General features: G+C 40.3%; 1 protein-coding gene across 2 annotated transcripts in view; it reads left to right on the forward strand.

The window, feature by feature from the left end:
- The window catches only part of elp4 (elongator acetyltransferase complex subunit 4), a 267,666-nt gene that overhangs the window by 80,296 nt on the left and 171,070 nt on the right, over positions 1-16,300 (forward strand). For both annotated transcript variants that reach the window (XM_060839056.1, XM_060839058.1), the window contains exon 5: positions 2,228-2,370. In XM_060839056.1, the coding sequence (XP_060695039.1) occupies positions 2,228-2,370 (143 nt within the window). The remainder of the gene's footprint in view (positions 1-2,227; positions 2,371-16,300) is intronic.

The following is a 16,300-nucleotide window of genomic DNA, read 5'->3' on the forward strand; positions in this document are numbered from 1 at the left end:
TTTCAGAACTCATTGGATTCCAAGTGGCTTCCAGCAGATTGGAGAACTGCTTAAGTGCTATACCTACTTAAGAAGGGAAACAGAAAGCAGGAAACTATAGACCTGTCCTTGGGGAAAATGCTCAAGTCCATGATTAACGATAAAATAAAAAGACATTTAAAAAAGCCTAACACCATAAAACAAAGTCAACATGGTTTTACGACAGGGGAATAACGCTTGATAAATTTGCTAGAGTTCTTTGAGGATATAACAAGCAAAATTGATCAGAGGATATTGGTAGAATGAAATAGTAATTGATAGTCACTTGTATTTTTTATAACAGAAATAGAGCAAAATGTTTTAATTCGCCATACCATGATGCCTGTATTAACCATGAAGTGCCACATAAAAGGTGCAAGATAAGATCTCGCGTAATACAGGTATTGGTATTAGCATGAATTGAAGACTGGTTAATTTCCAGAAAACTGTGAAATTCTAATGGGTCTTTGTCATTTGGATACATGTAACTAATGTAGTGTCACAAAGGTCAGTCCTGGGGCCTCAACTGTTTGCTATCTATGTTAGTCACTTGGCTGGATGGGCAGAGAGTAACGTATCCAAATTTGCTAATAGTATGAAAATTGGTGGGAGGACATGTTGTGATGAGGTCATAAGGAAGTTGTAAAGGGACATAGGTTGAATGACTGAGTGAAAACTTGGCAGATGGAATTTAATATAGGAAAATATGAGGTCACATGTTTTAATAGTGATACTCAAAATGAAGTCAATCATTTAAATGGGGAAAGACTGCAATAGAAGTGCAATGCAGAGGGATTTGAGTATTCTTGTTCATGAAACACAAAGTTGGCAAGCAGATGCAGCAAGTAATTAAGAGGTTAAATGGAATTTTCCCCATTTACTGATGATTAGAGTATTTTTTTTAAAAAGGAAGTATTGTTACAACTGTACAGGGTGTTGATGAGCTGCACCTGGAGAACTGTTTAAAAAAAATTGGTTCCTTATTTAATAAAGGATAAACTGGCATTCAAGGCAGTTCAAAAGAGATTTACGAGCTGATTCCTGGATTTCGTTATCAAAAACAACTCAATAAGTTAGGCCTTTATTCATTCTTAAGTTTGGAAGAATAAGGGATGTTCATATTTATAAATACAAGATACTGAGGGGAATTTACAAGCTAGATTTTGAGAAGGTGTCACCACGAGTGAGGGAATCTAGTCGACACAGTTACAGAATAAACACTGATTTAAAACTGACATGTGAGGAAATTTCTTTTTCCCAGAGGGGAGTAAATATGTAGAAAATTCTACCTCAGAGGGTTGTGTGGGCTAGATCATTTAAAGAGGGGGTAAATATATTTATTTTAAAATATCAGGGAGTTGAGGACTATGATGAGCTGGCAGAAAAGAGTCGAGGCCTGGATCAAATCAGTCATGATCTTATTGAATGGCAGGGCTGGCTTAATGTGCCAAATGGCCTACTGCTGCTTCTATTTCTTATGTTCTTACATTCTTTTACATTCACTGAGGGAATGACCAGGCCCTTTATTTCAACATTTTTAGCAGGGAGTTAATACCTTTTATAATGCAACTATCTTTTAATACTGTACTGTAGTATTAGCTAAGATTTTGCACATACTATGGAGCCAGGTTTGAACCCACAAATTTCTGACGCAGATGTTAGGGTGTTACTTTCTGAGCCTCATTTAACATTTATTAGAATGGAAACACTGATTGGCATTGTCTCGACCACTGTGGAAGTTAAGATTGTCAGTATGTATAACAATCTACTGAAATCAACTAACCTTAATCTCAGTACTTCCATACCTTTAGCTAAGAAGTCTCTAAGGGAGCTCCAGTAAAAGTATTATTTTCTCATAAAAGGAAGTCTAAATTAATATTTATATATTACTTTGGTGACTGTTTTGTTTCTCTCTGAAAGGGAGCTTTAAATCAGCAGTGAGTTCCTGATTTTGACATTTGCCCCATCACATCTCAGTACCTTTATATAAAAATTTAGCATATTAAAAATTAGCACTGAAACAATGCCAATCAGTGTTTCCATTTCTAATAAATGTCAACTGAGGCTCAGAAAGTAACACACTAACTTCTGAGTCAGAAATTTGTTGGTTCACATCTGGCTCTTGATAATATCCCATTGACATTTCCTGAAACTCACTCCATTAGGTGATTTTAATTTAATCTTTAAAGTTGTGTACTTCTTTTGACAGACAGCCCTGACATCCTCCTCAAGATTTGGCCACTATTATAATGTATCTAAAACAATGAGTACAGAGCTCCAACAATCAGTCAAGTTCCATGGATTTTTTCTACCTGATGAAGTTCCATTGGATTTAGCAGTGACTGAATGTAGGTGAGTTCCTGTGTGCCCTGCAAGGGGAACCTAAAAAGTATGGATTGCATAAATGACGAAACTGCAAATTTCTGTTCACTCAATCCAGTAAATGAAGTTGCCGCGCCATTTGATATTTTAAAGTAGTTTTGTACAAGTATTCCCTATAGATTCAACAAATATTTTTTCATTCTACAATATTCTATCCTTCTGTAGAATAATTCAGAATATTGATTACAATTTTTATGTTTACTTATCTACATACAGCCTTACTACTGTTACTTGTAGCTTACTTTAAATGTTTATCCAATTAAAAGTGCTGAATTATAAATATTAAATAATTTAACTATATATTTGATTTATTTTTGAAGTGAATAAATAGCTATATTTCATGGTTTTACTCTATAAGGGATGATCTGCAGCTGTTTCTCTTATCATTTGGTAATTAATATTCTGTTTAACTCATGCTTGACTGAGCAGATATGCATGCACAGTAATACGATTAAACCTACCACCAAGTTGCTTCATTTAAAAAAAAACAAGGAGCAAGTTTTAATTGCAAACATTCATAGAAACAGGAAAAAGATGATTTGAAAAAGCCTAGTTTCAAGTATATAATGTAGTGTGACTTGAGAAATAATTCTGCTTTGGTGAAGTTGTGATCTCTTGTCAATTCTTACAGTATGAGACCTTTTAATTTATTTCCTGCATGCTGAATTCACATCTGCTGCTTAACACTGGCAGTGTAGAATCTTTCTCCAATTGGTTTTGCAAGATCAGCAAATTCTCATTTCATTAGATCTTAAAAGTAGGTGGAAGGGATTAGCAGGCAGACATTATTAGCAACAGAAAACAAGTAAGTTGCTACTGAAGTTTCCATTGTACTTTGTGTACAACCTGATCAGCATGTCTCGCATCTCTTATTCAGTATTTTTAATTTACTTATTGTCTTTTTTGTATTTCATCTAATTACTTAGCAGCAATCGTCCTTTGAAACCTGGATTTCAGTAGCTGCTGGTCTAGCGAGTAGCTTCCACATCCCACAAATGATTTCTCAAGCTATACTATTTGTTATACTTCATTGTAAGTAGTGTTGAGCTAAGTGACAAAAGAGGCATGACGCCAACAGCCTGCATTTATATCGCACATTAGATAAAGTGAAGTATCTCAAGATACTTAATTGCACTACACATAAGTATGTATTGTCATTTGTATAGTATTTAAGTATTACTGAAAAAAGCGTATTTTGTGGGAAGCTTTTCATCTTGTAGTCTTGAAGGCAATTCACAAATGTACTAATTTAAGAGGAAAACCTACATTTGTGCTGTATGAGAGGAGAGTGATGATTGGTTGGCACCTGGAATCTGAGTGGTAGAGGTGTTGTCATACCAATTGCACCAATTAACAATAACGGACCATGAACAGCGAGGCTTTGTTTAAATTTTAAGTCATGCAAGTTGACTGTGATTGGTTAAGACCTTGCCCCAAGAAATGTACCAGCAAATGGGAGTAACGTATTTTATTAAGTTGAAACAGACACTGTAAAGGTACATGCTCCCTCTGTGTATTAAAATATATAGCTTCCAATACACCAGCAAGTGATTAAGGGAATCAAGAGTTATAGTTTAAAGGTAAGAAAGTGAATTTGAGGATTATTAGATCAACCATGAATGAAGGAACACACTTGATGAGATAAATGGCCTACTTCTGTTCTTATATCTGTGGTCTGACTTTCAAATGTGCTTCACTGCAAGCTCAACTGATAATCCTAATTTGATTATCTACATAATTCTTTGTACACTCAAGATTATCCCACAAATGTTGTCAAATTGCAGAATCTTATCTAATTGTGGACAGTGTTATGAGTTTTGCAAGCACAGACTGAATAGGTACATTTAGTACTTTGCTTGTTTTGAACAGTCAGAGGGATTTATATGATCTGCCAATCTATAGGACGTGTGGGCTACAAACCTGGCGTAACACTGGCACCAAAATTCATTTCACACATCGATCATTTGTGTGCTAGACAGACCATTTTCGGTTTGACGACAGCACCTTCATAGTGAAAGTTGCCACTCATGAAACAGCATTAACACACATTGAGTGCGTGAAAATGTCTTAATAGCCGTTAATTTCTTATTATGCATCAGTAGAGGATGGTAGACCAATGAAGAGAACACAAATTAAGAGTGGAGTTGAGGAACACATCAATGTGGGTTTCGAAAGCAGATTGTTAGGGAGACAACCAGAGTGTGATTTAAGGGTTTAGTTGATAATCTTATGAAAGTCAAAACAAGCCATTACTTTACTGAAGAAGCTACAGGAACATAAGCGTAGCTTGAGATAAATGATGTGCCAGGATTGTGTATTTTCAGACAGTGAGAAAGACAGAATTGATAATATTAATGGCAGGAACCAAACATGTGCTTCTGCATCAAGAGCTTTGGGAGAATTGTTAGTGGTGACTAACTGCAAAAAAACAATGATTCTCAAACTATTTTCCAATGCGACACCATTTTAAGACTTGAAAATTAATGTGACTCCGGGGTCAGCAAAAAAAGTTTGCATTTGGAATGTAATTATCAAAATCCAATTAAAGATCAATATAAAGTATGTCATATAAATCTGTAACAGGAAAGGATGTGATAAGGATGCAATCGACCACCTCTTGCCAACGAATCTCAGATTGTTACGACACAGAAGGACGGCACTTGGCACATTTGTTCTGTTACCTAGTTCCAATCATCTGCCTTTTTCCTCATATCCTTGCAAACAATTTTCATCCAAATAATCATCCATTGCCCTCTTGAACACAATTGAACCTGCCTCCACCACATTTCTAGAAGTAACAAAACTGCAAATGCTGTATCCAAAATAGACAAGCAGGAGGCCACTCCAGAAGAAGGGTTATACCTGAAACATTGGACTTCTCCACCTCCTGATTCTGACTGGCTTGCTGTGCTCCTCTAGCCTCCTGCTTGTCAACTCCACCACATTTCTAGGCAGTGTGTTACTAACTACTTGCTGTCTGAAAATGTTTTTTTCTCACATCACCCTTGCTTCATATTGACATCACTTTAAGGCTAGAAGACATAGGAGCAGAACTTAGGCCATTCAGCCCATCGAGTCTACTCCACCATTCAATCATGGCTAATAATTTTCTCAGAGTAAAAAGTGAGGTCTGCAGATGCTGGAGCTCAGAGCTGAAAATGTGTTGCTGGTTAAAACGCAGCAAGTCAGGCAGCGCTTTAACCAGCAACACATTTTCAGCTCTGATGAATTTCCTGTTCCTTGGATGTTGCCTGACCTGCTGCGCTTTAACCAGCAACACATTTTCAGCAGTAATAATTTTCTCAACCCCTTTCTCCCACTTTCTCCCCATAACCCTTAATCTCCCTGTCATCAAGAGCCTATCTATTTCCATTTTAAATATATTCAATGACCTAATCTCCACAGCCTTCTGTGGCAGTGAATTCTATAGATTTACCATGCTCTGGCTGAAGAAGTTTCTCCTTATCACCATACTAAAAGGTCTTCCCTTTACTCAGCTCCTCGTCTCTCCTACCAATGGAAACATCTTTCTAACATTCACTCTGTCCAGGCCATTCAATATTCTGTAAGTTTCTATTAAATCCCCCCTCATTCTTCATCGAGTATAGACCCAGAGTCCTCAAATTTTCCTCATACATTAAGGTTTGCATTCCTAGGACCATTCTCGTGAGGATCCTCTGAACATGCTCCAGGGTCGATATGTCCTTCCTGAGATATGGAGCCCAAAACTGCACGCAGTACTCCAAATGTGGTCTGACCAGAACCTTGTGGAGCCTCAGAAGTACATCTTTGCATTAATATTCAAGTCATCTCTAAATAAATACCATCGTTGCATTTGCCTTCCATATCAACCTGCAAGTTTATCTTGAGAGAATCCTGGACTAGAACTACCAAATCTCTCTGCACTTCAGACTTATGAATTTTCTTCACATTTAGAAAATATTCCATGCCTCCATTCTTCCTGCCAAGGTGCATGACCTCATACTATCCCACGTTGTACTCCATCTGCCATTTCTTTGCCCACTCTGCTAACCTTTGCAAAGTTTCTACAGCCTCCCTGCTTCCTCAATGCTACTTGTCCCTATACCTATCTTTGTATCATCTGCAACTTAGCCGGAATGCTATCAGTTCCTTCATCTAGATTGTTAATGTATAAAGTGAAGATTGTGGTCCTAGAACTGAGCCTTGCGGAACACCGGCTGTCATCCTGAGAAAGACCCTTTTATCCCCAATTTCTGCTTTCTGCCAGGTAGCCAAGCTTCTATCCATGCCAGCACCAGCCCATAACACCATGGGTGTTATTTTACTGAGCAGCCTCCTATGCTGCACCTTCTCAAAGACCTTCTTGAAATCCAAATAGGTAACATCCACTGGCTCTCCTTGGTCTAATCTGCTTTACTTGCTCAAAGAATTCTAGTAGATTTGTCAGTCATGAGCTCCCCTTGATGAAACATGCCAACTTTGCCCTATTTTACCATACACTTTCAAGTACTCAGAAATCTATGACTGCTTGTTCATTATTCTTTTACAAGCAGGAACAGCTTCTCCCTGTCTATTTTATTCAGTCCATTCATGATTTTGAAAACCTCCATTAAGTATCCCCACAGCCATTTTTCCTCCGGGGAGAAAGTGCCAACTCTGTCAATCTATCCTCATCCCTGAAGTTTCTTATGCCAGAAACCAATCTCGTAAATTGTTTCTGCACTCTTCAATGCATTCATATCTTCTCTATTATATGACACCTACAACTGTATGCAATACTCCAGCTGATGTCTAACAGGTTCAACATCACCTTCCTGCTCTTGTACCCTATGCCCCTATTAATGAAGTTGAGAGCACTGTATACTTGTTTGACTATTATCTCCACCTGTCCTGCCACCTGTCCTGTCCCTCTGCTCTTTAACTCCCTTCAGAATTGTACCCTTAATTTATATTGTCTTTCAATATTCTTCTAGCCAAAATGCATCACCTTACACTTTGCTGCATTGAATTTAAGCTGCCATCTATCCACTCATACCATCAACCCATCAAAGTCTTTTTGAATTTTCAAACTGACCTCCTATAGTTCACAATTCTTGGAAACTTATTGTTTGAAATTGTCCTCTGCATACAAAGATCGACAAGAATTCCAATGGTGACCCTTTGAAACCTTCCTCCAGATTGAAAACTATCCATTGACCATTGTCTGTATTCTGTCAGTGAATTTTGTATCCATGTTGCTACAGTCTCTTTTATACCATGATCTATAACTTTCATCAAACATGTTGCACTTTGTCAAATGCCTTCTGGAAGTCTCTGTATATCACATTAACACTGTTACCCTCATTGACCCTTTTCTGCTGCTGCTTCAAAAAACTTCAGCAAGTCAGTTAAACAAGATTTCTGTAGTGATTATGACAAAGTCAGCCAGTGGACCTCATTAATATGAACTCCCTGATTGGACCAATCTGGAAGCCCTGGCTGACAGAAAAGAACAAGCACGTTGGCTATCTTGTTCATTCTGGTTCTGCGGGAAATGGATTAGTGTCAAGAACTGTTCACAAGTAAATAACAAGTGACTTGGTGATGGAATACTGGCCTCTGTGGAATTAGTTCAGTTTCCTCTTTAGAACTCCATGTAGATTCTGCCTAATCAACCAATTTTCTTTCCATATAATTTAGTAAATCTAGCTAGAATAATTCTTTTTAGAAGTTCTCCATGTCTGAAGTTAAACTAACTAGTCTATAATTGTTGGGATTGTCTTTATAACTGTTTTTGAACAATCGTGTTTGCAGCTCTCCAAGCTTCTCGCAACTCCCCTGAGCCCAGGGAAAACTGAAAGATTAAGACTAGGGCCCCTGCAATTTTTTCACTCACTTCCTTCAAATTCCTTAAATGTATCTGACCCAGTCCTGTGTCTTGTCAGTCTTAAGTGCCTATAATCTATCCTAGGTTTCTTCTTTATTTATTTTAAATCCTTCCAGATACAGAGGTTCTTTCTCTGTTACAATGGTCTGGGCAGCATCTTCTTCTTTTCAAAGACATATACAAAGTATTCATTTAACACCTCAACTATGTTCACAGCCTCCAAATATAAATCCCCCTTTTGATCTCTACTCAGCTCTGCTCATCCTTTTATTGTTGATATGCCAAGAGAAGACTTTTGGATTTCCCTTTATGCCAGCTGCTGGTCTCTTCTCAGTTTTTCATTACTTCTCTGATTTGCTCTTTCACCTCCCTCTAAGCCTTCAGTATTTCTGTTTATTCTCCATTGCATTTTGTGTCTTACACCTTAATAGCAGGTATTTTCTTTCTAATGTTAATTTCTGCCTCCTTTCTCATCCAGTGAACTTTGGATTTGCAGCCCTTTCCCAATGAAGGGCTGTTGCCCAAAACATTGATTCTCCTGCTCCTCAGATGTTGCCTGACCTGCTGTGCTTTTCCAGCACCACACTGTCGGCTATGGATTTGTTTGCCCTACCTTTTCCAATTAGGGAATATACCCTGACTGTACCTGAACTATCTGTTCTTTAAAGGTGACCCATTGTTCAGCTTTTGTTCTTCCTGGCAATCCAATCAATCCTGCTCAGCTCTGTTCTTAGTCCATTAAAGGCAGCTCTCTGTCAAATTATTTTTCTTTCTCTGGATTGTTGCACCTCATTCTCCAATACAATTTTAAATCGCATGATATCATCACTTTCTCCCAAATGTTGCCCCTCCCCACCCACTATCAATTGGGTCACTTGACCCACCTTATTTCCAAGGGCCAGGTTCAATAATACATCCTTCCTTTTTAGACTAGATACAACTGCTGTAGGAAACGTTTCCAAACAGAATTTAGGAATATTTGTTAGCTTCCTTGTAGATTTTCTCCTTTGTTCTTTTCTGCTAGTTGGTAATTTATAAACTACACCAAACAATGTAATTTTTTTTTAATTCTCTCATGGGACGTGGGCCTTGCTGGTGGCCAGCATATATTGCCCATCCCCAGTTACCCTGGGAATGTGGTGGTAAGCTGTTGCCTTGAACTGCTGCAGTCCACATACTGTAGATTGACCCATAATTCCAGGATTCTGATCCAGTGATAGTGAAGGAATGGTGATATATTTCTAGGAGAGGATAATGACGAGCTTGGAGGGGGACTTGCAGGTGATAACATTCCCAGGTACCTGTTGGCCATGTTCTAGGTGGAAATGGTAGGGGTTTAGAAGATGCTGTCTAAGGTGACTTGGTGAATTTCTACAGTGCATCTTGTTGCTACTGAGTAGTGGCAGTGGATACTTGTGGATGTGGTGCTAATTGGTTGGGCTGTTTTGTCCTGAATGGTGGCAAGCTTCATGAATGTTATTGGAGCTGAACCCATTCAGAAAAGTGGGGAGTATTCAATCACATCCCTGACTTGTGCCTTGTAGATGGTAGATAGGCTATAGGGAGTCAAATCGGGAGTGATTCGCTGTTGTGTTACTAGCCTCTCACTGCTCTTATTGCCACGATGTTTATATGGTGAGTCCATTTGAGTTTCTGGTTGATGGTGATCCCAAAGATGTTGATAGTGGGAGATTCAGTGATGGGAACACCACTGAATGTCAAGGGTGGTGTTTAGTTTGACTCTCACTGGAGATGCTCATTGTCTGGCATTTGTGATGTGAATGTTACTTGCTGTTTGCTTGCCTAAGCCTGAATATTATCCAAATCTTGATGTATTTGAACATGGATTGCTTCAGTATTTGAGGAGTCTGAACATTGGTGCTGAACATTGTACAATCATCAGCAAACATTCCCACTTCTGACCTTGATTGTGCAAGGTCATTGATGAAGCAGCTGAAGACGGTTGAGCCAGGACGTTACCTTGAGGAACTTTTGCAGAGTTGACCTGGAGCTGCGTTGGCTGACAGCCAATGAACATTACCAACTTCCTATATACTAGCTATGACTCAAATCAGTGCAGAGTTTACCCCTTGATATTCGTTAATTCCAGTTATTCCAGGATTCCTTAATGCTGCACTCAGATGCAGCCTTGATGTAAAGGGCTGGCACTCTCACCTCACCTTTGGAATTTAGCTCTCTTGTCCATGTTTGAACCAAGGCGCAGTGAGGTCAGTAGCTGAATGGCCCTGGTGGAACCCAAATTGAGCATCACTGAGCAGGTTATTGCTAAGCAGGTACTATGTGATAGTGCTGTTGATGACTTTACGGATGATTGAGAGTAGACGCGGGTGGTAATTGGCCGGACTGGATGTGTCCAGCCTTTTGTGTACAGGACGTACCTCAGCAATTTTCCATATTGTCGGATAGATTCCAATGTTGTAACTGTGACTAAGCATCCTTTTCATTCTGTAACTCCAGCCAACTTGACTCTCCTTGAGCCTGTTGAGACATCTGCCTTCTCTGGTACTGCAATGCCCCCCTTATCTTTTCTGAACAAAAGTGGTTGAGTAACTCCTCCCAATTATCAAGGAGCTCCTTCGAGAACCACAATGCAGTTTGTGTCCATCCAGAAGTACACAGACATGATCTTTACTGCATGGCCAATTTAAAAAAAAGTGTCACTAATCATCATATATGGCCTTTTTCAACCAAACTAAAGTCTTTGACTCTTAAGTGCAAATGCAGTATCCACGTGAAATATGTCTGCACTCCTAAATGAAAGACTATCAGATATGCAGGAATGTATAGTTAGAGTTGAAATCAGATCAGCCATGGTCTTATTGAATGGCAGAGCAGGCTCAGAGGGTCAAGTAGTCTAATGTTGTTTCTTCTTCGTATGCTTGTAAATTTATCATCCTTTTTCACCTACTCCACAAAGATATCCAGGCCTCATCCTCACCAATGGAATCACCATAAATCATATCCCAATTACGACTTGCATCATTCAAGCCCATCCTCCGTTTTCCTCACTGAAATACTGCACATCATCTCCAACAAATTGTCCTCAGGGGTGGAGGTAATCTGCAGAACAGATTGAACAGTTTTCTATCTATATTGCCTCCCATCCAAAACTTCCAATCTCAGTCATGGAGTTGATGTTTGTGTGCACATTAGATTAGCTTTTTTTTTAGTTTCAGTAGTCTAATTGGGAATTTAGAATAGTGAGAATGGAGGTTAGGGCATTTAGATGTTCGTCCTGCAGATTGTGGGACGTAAGGCTCACCACAAGTGTCCCTGCTGACTGCAACTGTGGTAAGTGCACCCAACTTCAGCTCCTCGAAAACCACGTTAGGGAACTGGAACTGGAGTTGGAGCTGGATAAGCTGCGGATCATTTGGGAGGCAGAGGACGTTATTGAGAGGAGTTACAGGGAGTTAGTCACACCTCATGTACAAGGAGAAGGTAGGTGGGTTACCATCAGGGTACAGAAAGGGAACCAGCAGGCAGTGCATGGATCCCCTCTGGCTGTTCCACTCAACAAGAAGTATACCGTTTTGGACACTGTTGTGGAGGACGACTTAAGCAATGAGGCACAGGTCTCTGGCACAGAGTCTGTACTTGTTGCTCAGAAGGGAAGGGGGAGAGGAGCAGTGCATTAGTCATTGGGGACTCCATAGTTAGGGGGTTAGATAGGAAGTTCTGTGGGAATGAGAGAGAGAGAGAGAGACTCCTGATAGTGTTTTGCCTCCCAGGTGCCAGGGTTCGTGTTGTCTCTGATTGTGTTTTCAGAATCCTTGAGGGAGAGGGGAATCAGCCCCAAGTTGTGGTCTGATGCACCAATGACATAGGTAGGAAGAGAGATGGAGATTTAAGGCAGAAATTCAGAGAGCTACAGAGTTATTGCAGGAGGGAGAGTTTTGGATTTCTGGATAATCTGGGATCTTTCTGGGGTCGGCAAGACCTCTACAAACAGGATGGTCTGTACCTGAACCAGGAGAATGCCAATATCATTGGGGGGGGTGGGGTGTGGAGATTTGCAAATGCTCTTTGGATGGGTTGAAACTAATTCAGCAGGGAGATGGGAACCAAAATTGTAGTTCAAGTATTTGGGAGGTTGAGAGTAGTGAGGTCAGAAATAAGGTTTCAAGATCATAAGAGGGCGCCGCCAAGCAAGAAGTTGTTTTGAAGCGTGTCTACTTCAATGCCAGGAGCATCCGGAATAAGGTGGTGAACTTGCAGCATGGCTTGTTACCTGGGATTTCGATGTTGTGGCCATTTCGGAGACATGGGTAGAACAGGGACAGGATGTTTGTTGCAGATTCCTGGATTTAGATGTTTCAGTAAGAACACAAAGATGGTAAAAGATAGGGGGGCATTGTTAGTCAAGAGCAGTATTACGGTTGCAGAACGGACGTTTAAGGACTCATCTACTGAGGTAGTATGGGCTGAGGTTAGAAGCAAGAAAGGAGAGGTCACCCTATTGGGAGTCTTCTCTAGGCCTCTGAATAGTTCCAGAGATGCAGAGGAATGGATAGCAAAGATGATTCTCAATAGGAGCGAGAATGACAGGGTAGTTGTTATGGGGAACTTTAACTTTCCAAATATTGATTGGGAATACTATAGTTCAAGCACTTTAGATGGGTCAGTTTTTGTCCAATGTGTGCAGGAGGGTTTCCTGACACTGTGTGTAGACAGGCCAACAAGGGGTGAGGCCATATCAGATTTAGTACTGAGTAATGAACTCAGTCAGATATTAGATTTGGAGGCAGGTAAGCACTTTGGTGATAGTGATTAGATCATGCTTAACTTAACGATGGAAAGGGACAGGCATATACTGCAGGGCAGGAGTTATAGCTGGGGGAAGGTAATAATGATGCGATTAGGCATAATTTAAAATGCATAGGATGGAGAAGGAAACTGAAGGGCACAATGGAAATGTGGAGCTTATTCAAGGAACAACTACTGTGGGTCCTTGATAAGTAAGTACCTGTCAGGCAGGGAGGAAGTTGTCGAGCGTTGGAGCCATGGTTTACTAAGGAAGTTGAATCTTTTGACAAGGAAGAACAAGGCTTATTTTAGGATGAAACATGAAGGCTCAGTTAGGATGCTTGAGAGTTACAAGTTAGCCAGGAAAGATCTAAAGAAAAAGAGTTAAGAAGAGCCGGGAGGGGGCATGAAAAGTCGTTTGTGGATAGGGTCAAGGAAAACCCTCAATCTTTTTATAGGTATATCAGGAATAAAAGAATGACTAAAGTAAGATTAGGGCCAATCAAAGAAGTTGTGCGTTGAGTCAGAGGAGATGGGGGAAGCACTAAATGAATATTTTTTGTTAGTATTCACACTAGAAAAAGACAATGTGGTTGAGGAGAATGCGCGATACAGGCTACTAAACTAGATGGGATTGAGGTTCACAAGGAGGAGGTGTTAGCAATTCTAGAATATGTGAAAATAGGTAAATCCCTGGGGCTGATGGGATTTATCCCAGGATTCTCTGGGAAGCCAGGGAGGAGATGCCGTGCCTTTGGCTTTGATCTTTGCCGTCATTGTCTAAAGGAATAGTGCCAGAAGCCTGGAGTTGTTCCCTTGTTCAAGAAGGGGAGTAAAGACCAGTGAGCCTTATTTCAGTTGTGGGCAAAGTATTGGAAAAAGTTAGAAGAGATAAGATTTATAATCATGTAGAAAGGAATACGTTGATGAGGGATAGTCAACATGGTTTTGTGACGGGTAGGTCGTACCTCACAACCCTTTATTGAGTTCTTTGAGAAGGTAACTAAACAGGTGGATGAGAGTAAAGCAGTTCATGTGGTGTATATGGATTTCAGTAAGGCATTTGATAAGATTCCCCATGGTAAGCTATTGCACAAAATACAGAAGCATGGGATTGAGGGTGATTTAGCAGTTTGGATCAAAAATTGGCTAGCTGAAAGAAGACAGAGGGTGGTGGTTATGGGACATGTTCATCCTGGAGTTCAGTTACTAGTGGTGTACTGCAAGGATCTGTTTTGGATCCACTGATGTTTGTCACTTTTATGAACGGCCTGGATGAGGACATAGAAGGATGGATTAGTAAATTTGCAGGTGACATTGTAGTCAGTGGAGTTGTGGGATAGTCCTGAAGGATATTTGAGGTTACAGAGAGGCATAGATGAGCTGCAGAGCTGGGCTGAGAGGTAGCAAATAGATTTAATGCAGACGTTTTGTGTTCACTTTGGAAGGAGCATCAGGAATGCAGAGTATTGGGCTAATGGTAGTGTAGATGAGCAGAGAGATCTCGGTGTTCATGTACATAGATCCCAGAAAATTGCCAACCAGGTTGCTAGGTTGTTAAGAAGAGGGATTAAGTTTTGGAACCCTGAGGTCATGCTGCAGGTTACAAAACTCTGGTGTGGCCGCATTTGGAGTATTGTGTATAGTTCTGGTAACTGTATTGAGGCAAGGATGTGGAATTGTTGGAAAGGGTTCAAAGGAGATTTACTAGGATGTTGCCTGGTATGGAAGGAAGGCCTTACATGGAAAGGCTGAGGGACTGGAGGCTGTTTTCGTTGGAAAGAAGAAGATGGAGAGGCGACTTAATTGACACACACAAGACAATCAGAGGGTTAGATAGGATAGACTGTGAAAGCCTTTTTCAGTGGATGGTAATGGCTAGTATGAGTGAGCATGGATTTAACTTGAAAGGTGATAGATATAGGACAGATGTCAGAGGTAGTTTCTTTACTCAGAATGTAGTAGGAGTGTGGAACACAGTGCCTGCAACAGTGGTCAACTCACCAACTTTAAGGACATTTAAATGGTCATTAGATGGACGAAAATGGAATTAAGTAGGTTAGATGGGCTTCAGATTGGTTTCACAGGTTGGTGCAACATTGAGGGTTTGTACGGCGCTGTAATGTTTGATTTTCCCACTCTGCCTTGCTCTTTGATTAAGATCAGTGGTGGAATTCTGGAAATTGTAGACCATTCTCTGTATCTTTAGAAACCTCCGCTTGATGAAGGCAGACATAAACAAAATTCATCATAAACTCTAATGTGCCAGATTAGTCTTTGACTGGCTGAAGAAAACAGAATTTGAGGAGATGGATTTCAAATCCAAGGCTGAGGTCATGATTTTGTGGGAAGTGATGGCCCATAAGCTAATACATGTATTGGAGATGTGGACAGCCTATTGCAGGCACCTTCCAGCATTGGAAAAGTACTACCAGTTGATGTTCATGTCCGAATACAAGAAAAGCAATCCAACAGATTCTTTCTTTCCCAGTTGTTACATAGTCATAGAGACATACAGCACAGAAATGGACAGTTTGGTCCAACTCATCCATGTTGACTAGATATCCCAACCTAATCTAGTCTCATTTGCCAGCACCCGCCCCATATCCCTCTAAAAGCTTACTATTCATATACCCATCCAGATGCCTTTTAAATTTTGCAATTGTACCAGCCTTCACCACTTCCTTTGGCAGCTCATTCCAGGCACACACCACCCTCTGCATTAAAATGTTGCTCTTAGGTCCCTTTTATATCTTTCCGCTGTCACCCTAAATCTATGCCCTTTTGTTCTGGGCTCCCCGATCCCAGGAAAAATACCTTGTCTATTTGCCCTATCCATGCCCCTCGTGATTTTATAAACCTCTGTGAGGCCACCCCTCAGCCTCCGATGCTCCAGGGAAAACAACCCCAGCCTATTCAGCATCTCCTTTAGTTCAAATCCTCCAACCGTGACAACTTTCTTGTGAAACTTGAAAGGGTTCAGAAAAGATTTACAACATCCTTCAGATAGGAAGGAGACCAGAATTGCAAGCAGTATTCCAAAAGTTGCCTGACCAATGTACTGTACAGCCGCAACATGACCTCCCAACTCCTGTAGCTCTGACCAATAAAGGAAAGCATGGCAAACACCTTCTTCACTGTCATGTCTACCTGCGAATCTATTTTCAAGGAGCTATGAACCTGCACTGCAAGGTGTCTTGTTCAGTAACATTCCCTAGGACCTTACCATTAAGCATATAAATCCTGCTATAATTTGCTTTCCCAAAGTGCAGCACCTCACATTTA

Source organism: Hemiscyllium ocellatum, chromosome 18, assembly GCF_020745735.1.
Source record: "Hemiscyllium ocellatum isolate sHemOce1 chromosome 18, sHemOce1.pat.X.cur, whole genome shotgun sequence".
In the NCBI taxonomy this organism is placed as follows: domain Eukaryota; kingdom Metazoa; phylum Chordata; class Chondrichthyes; order Orectolobiformes; family Hemiscylliidae; genus Hemiscyllium; species Hemiscyllium ocellatum.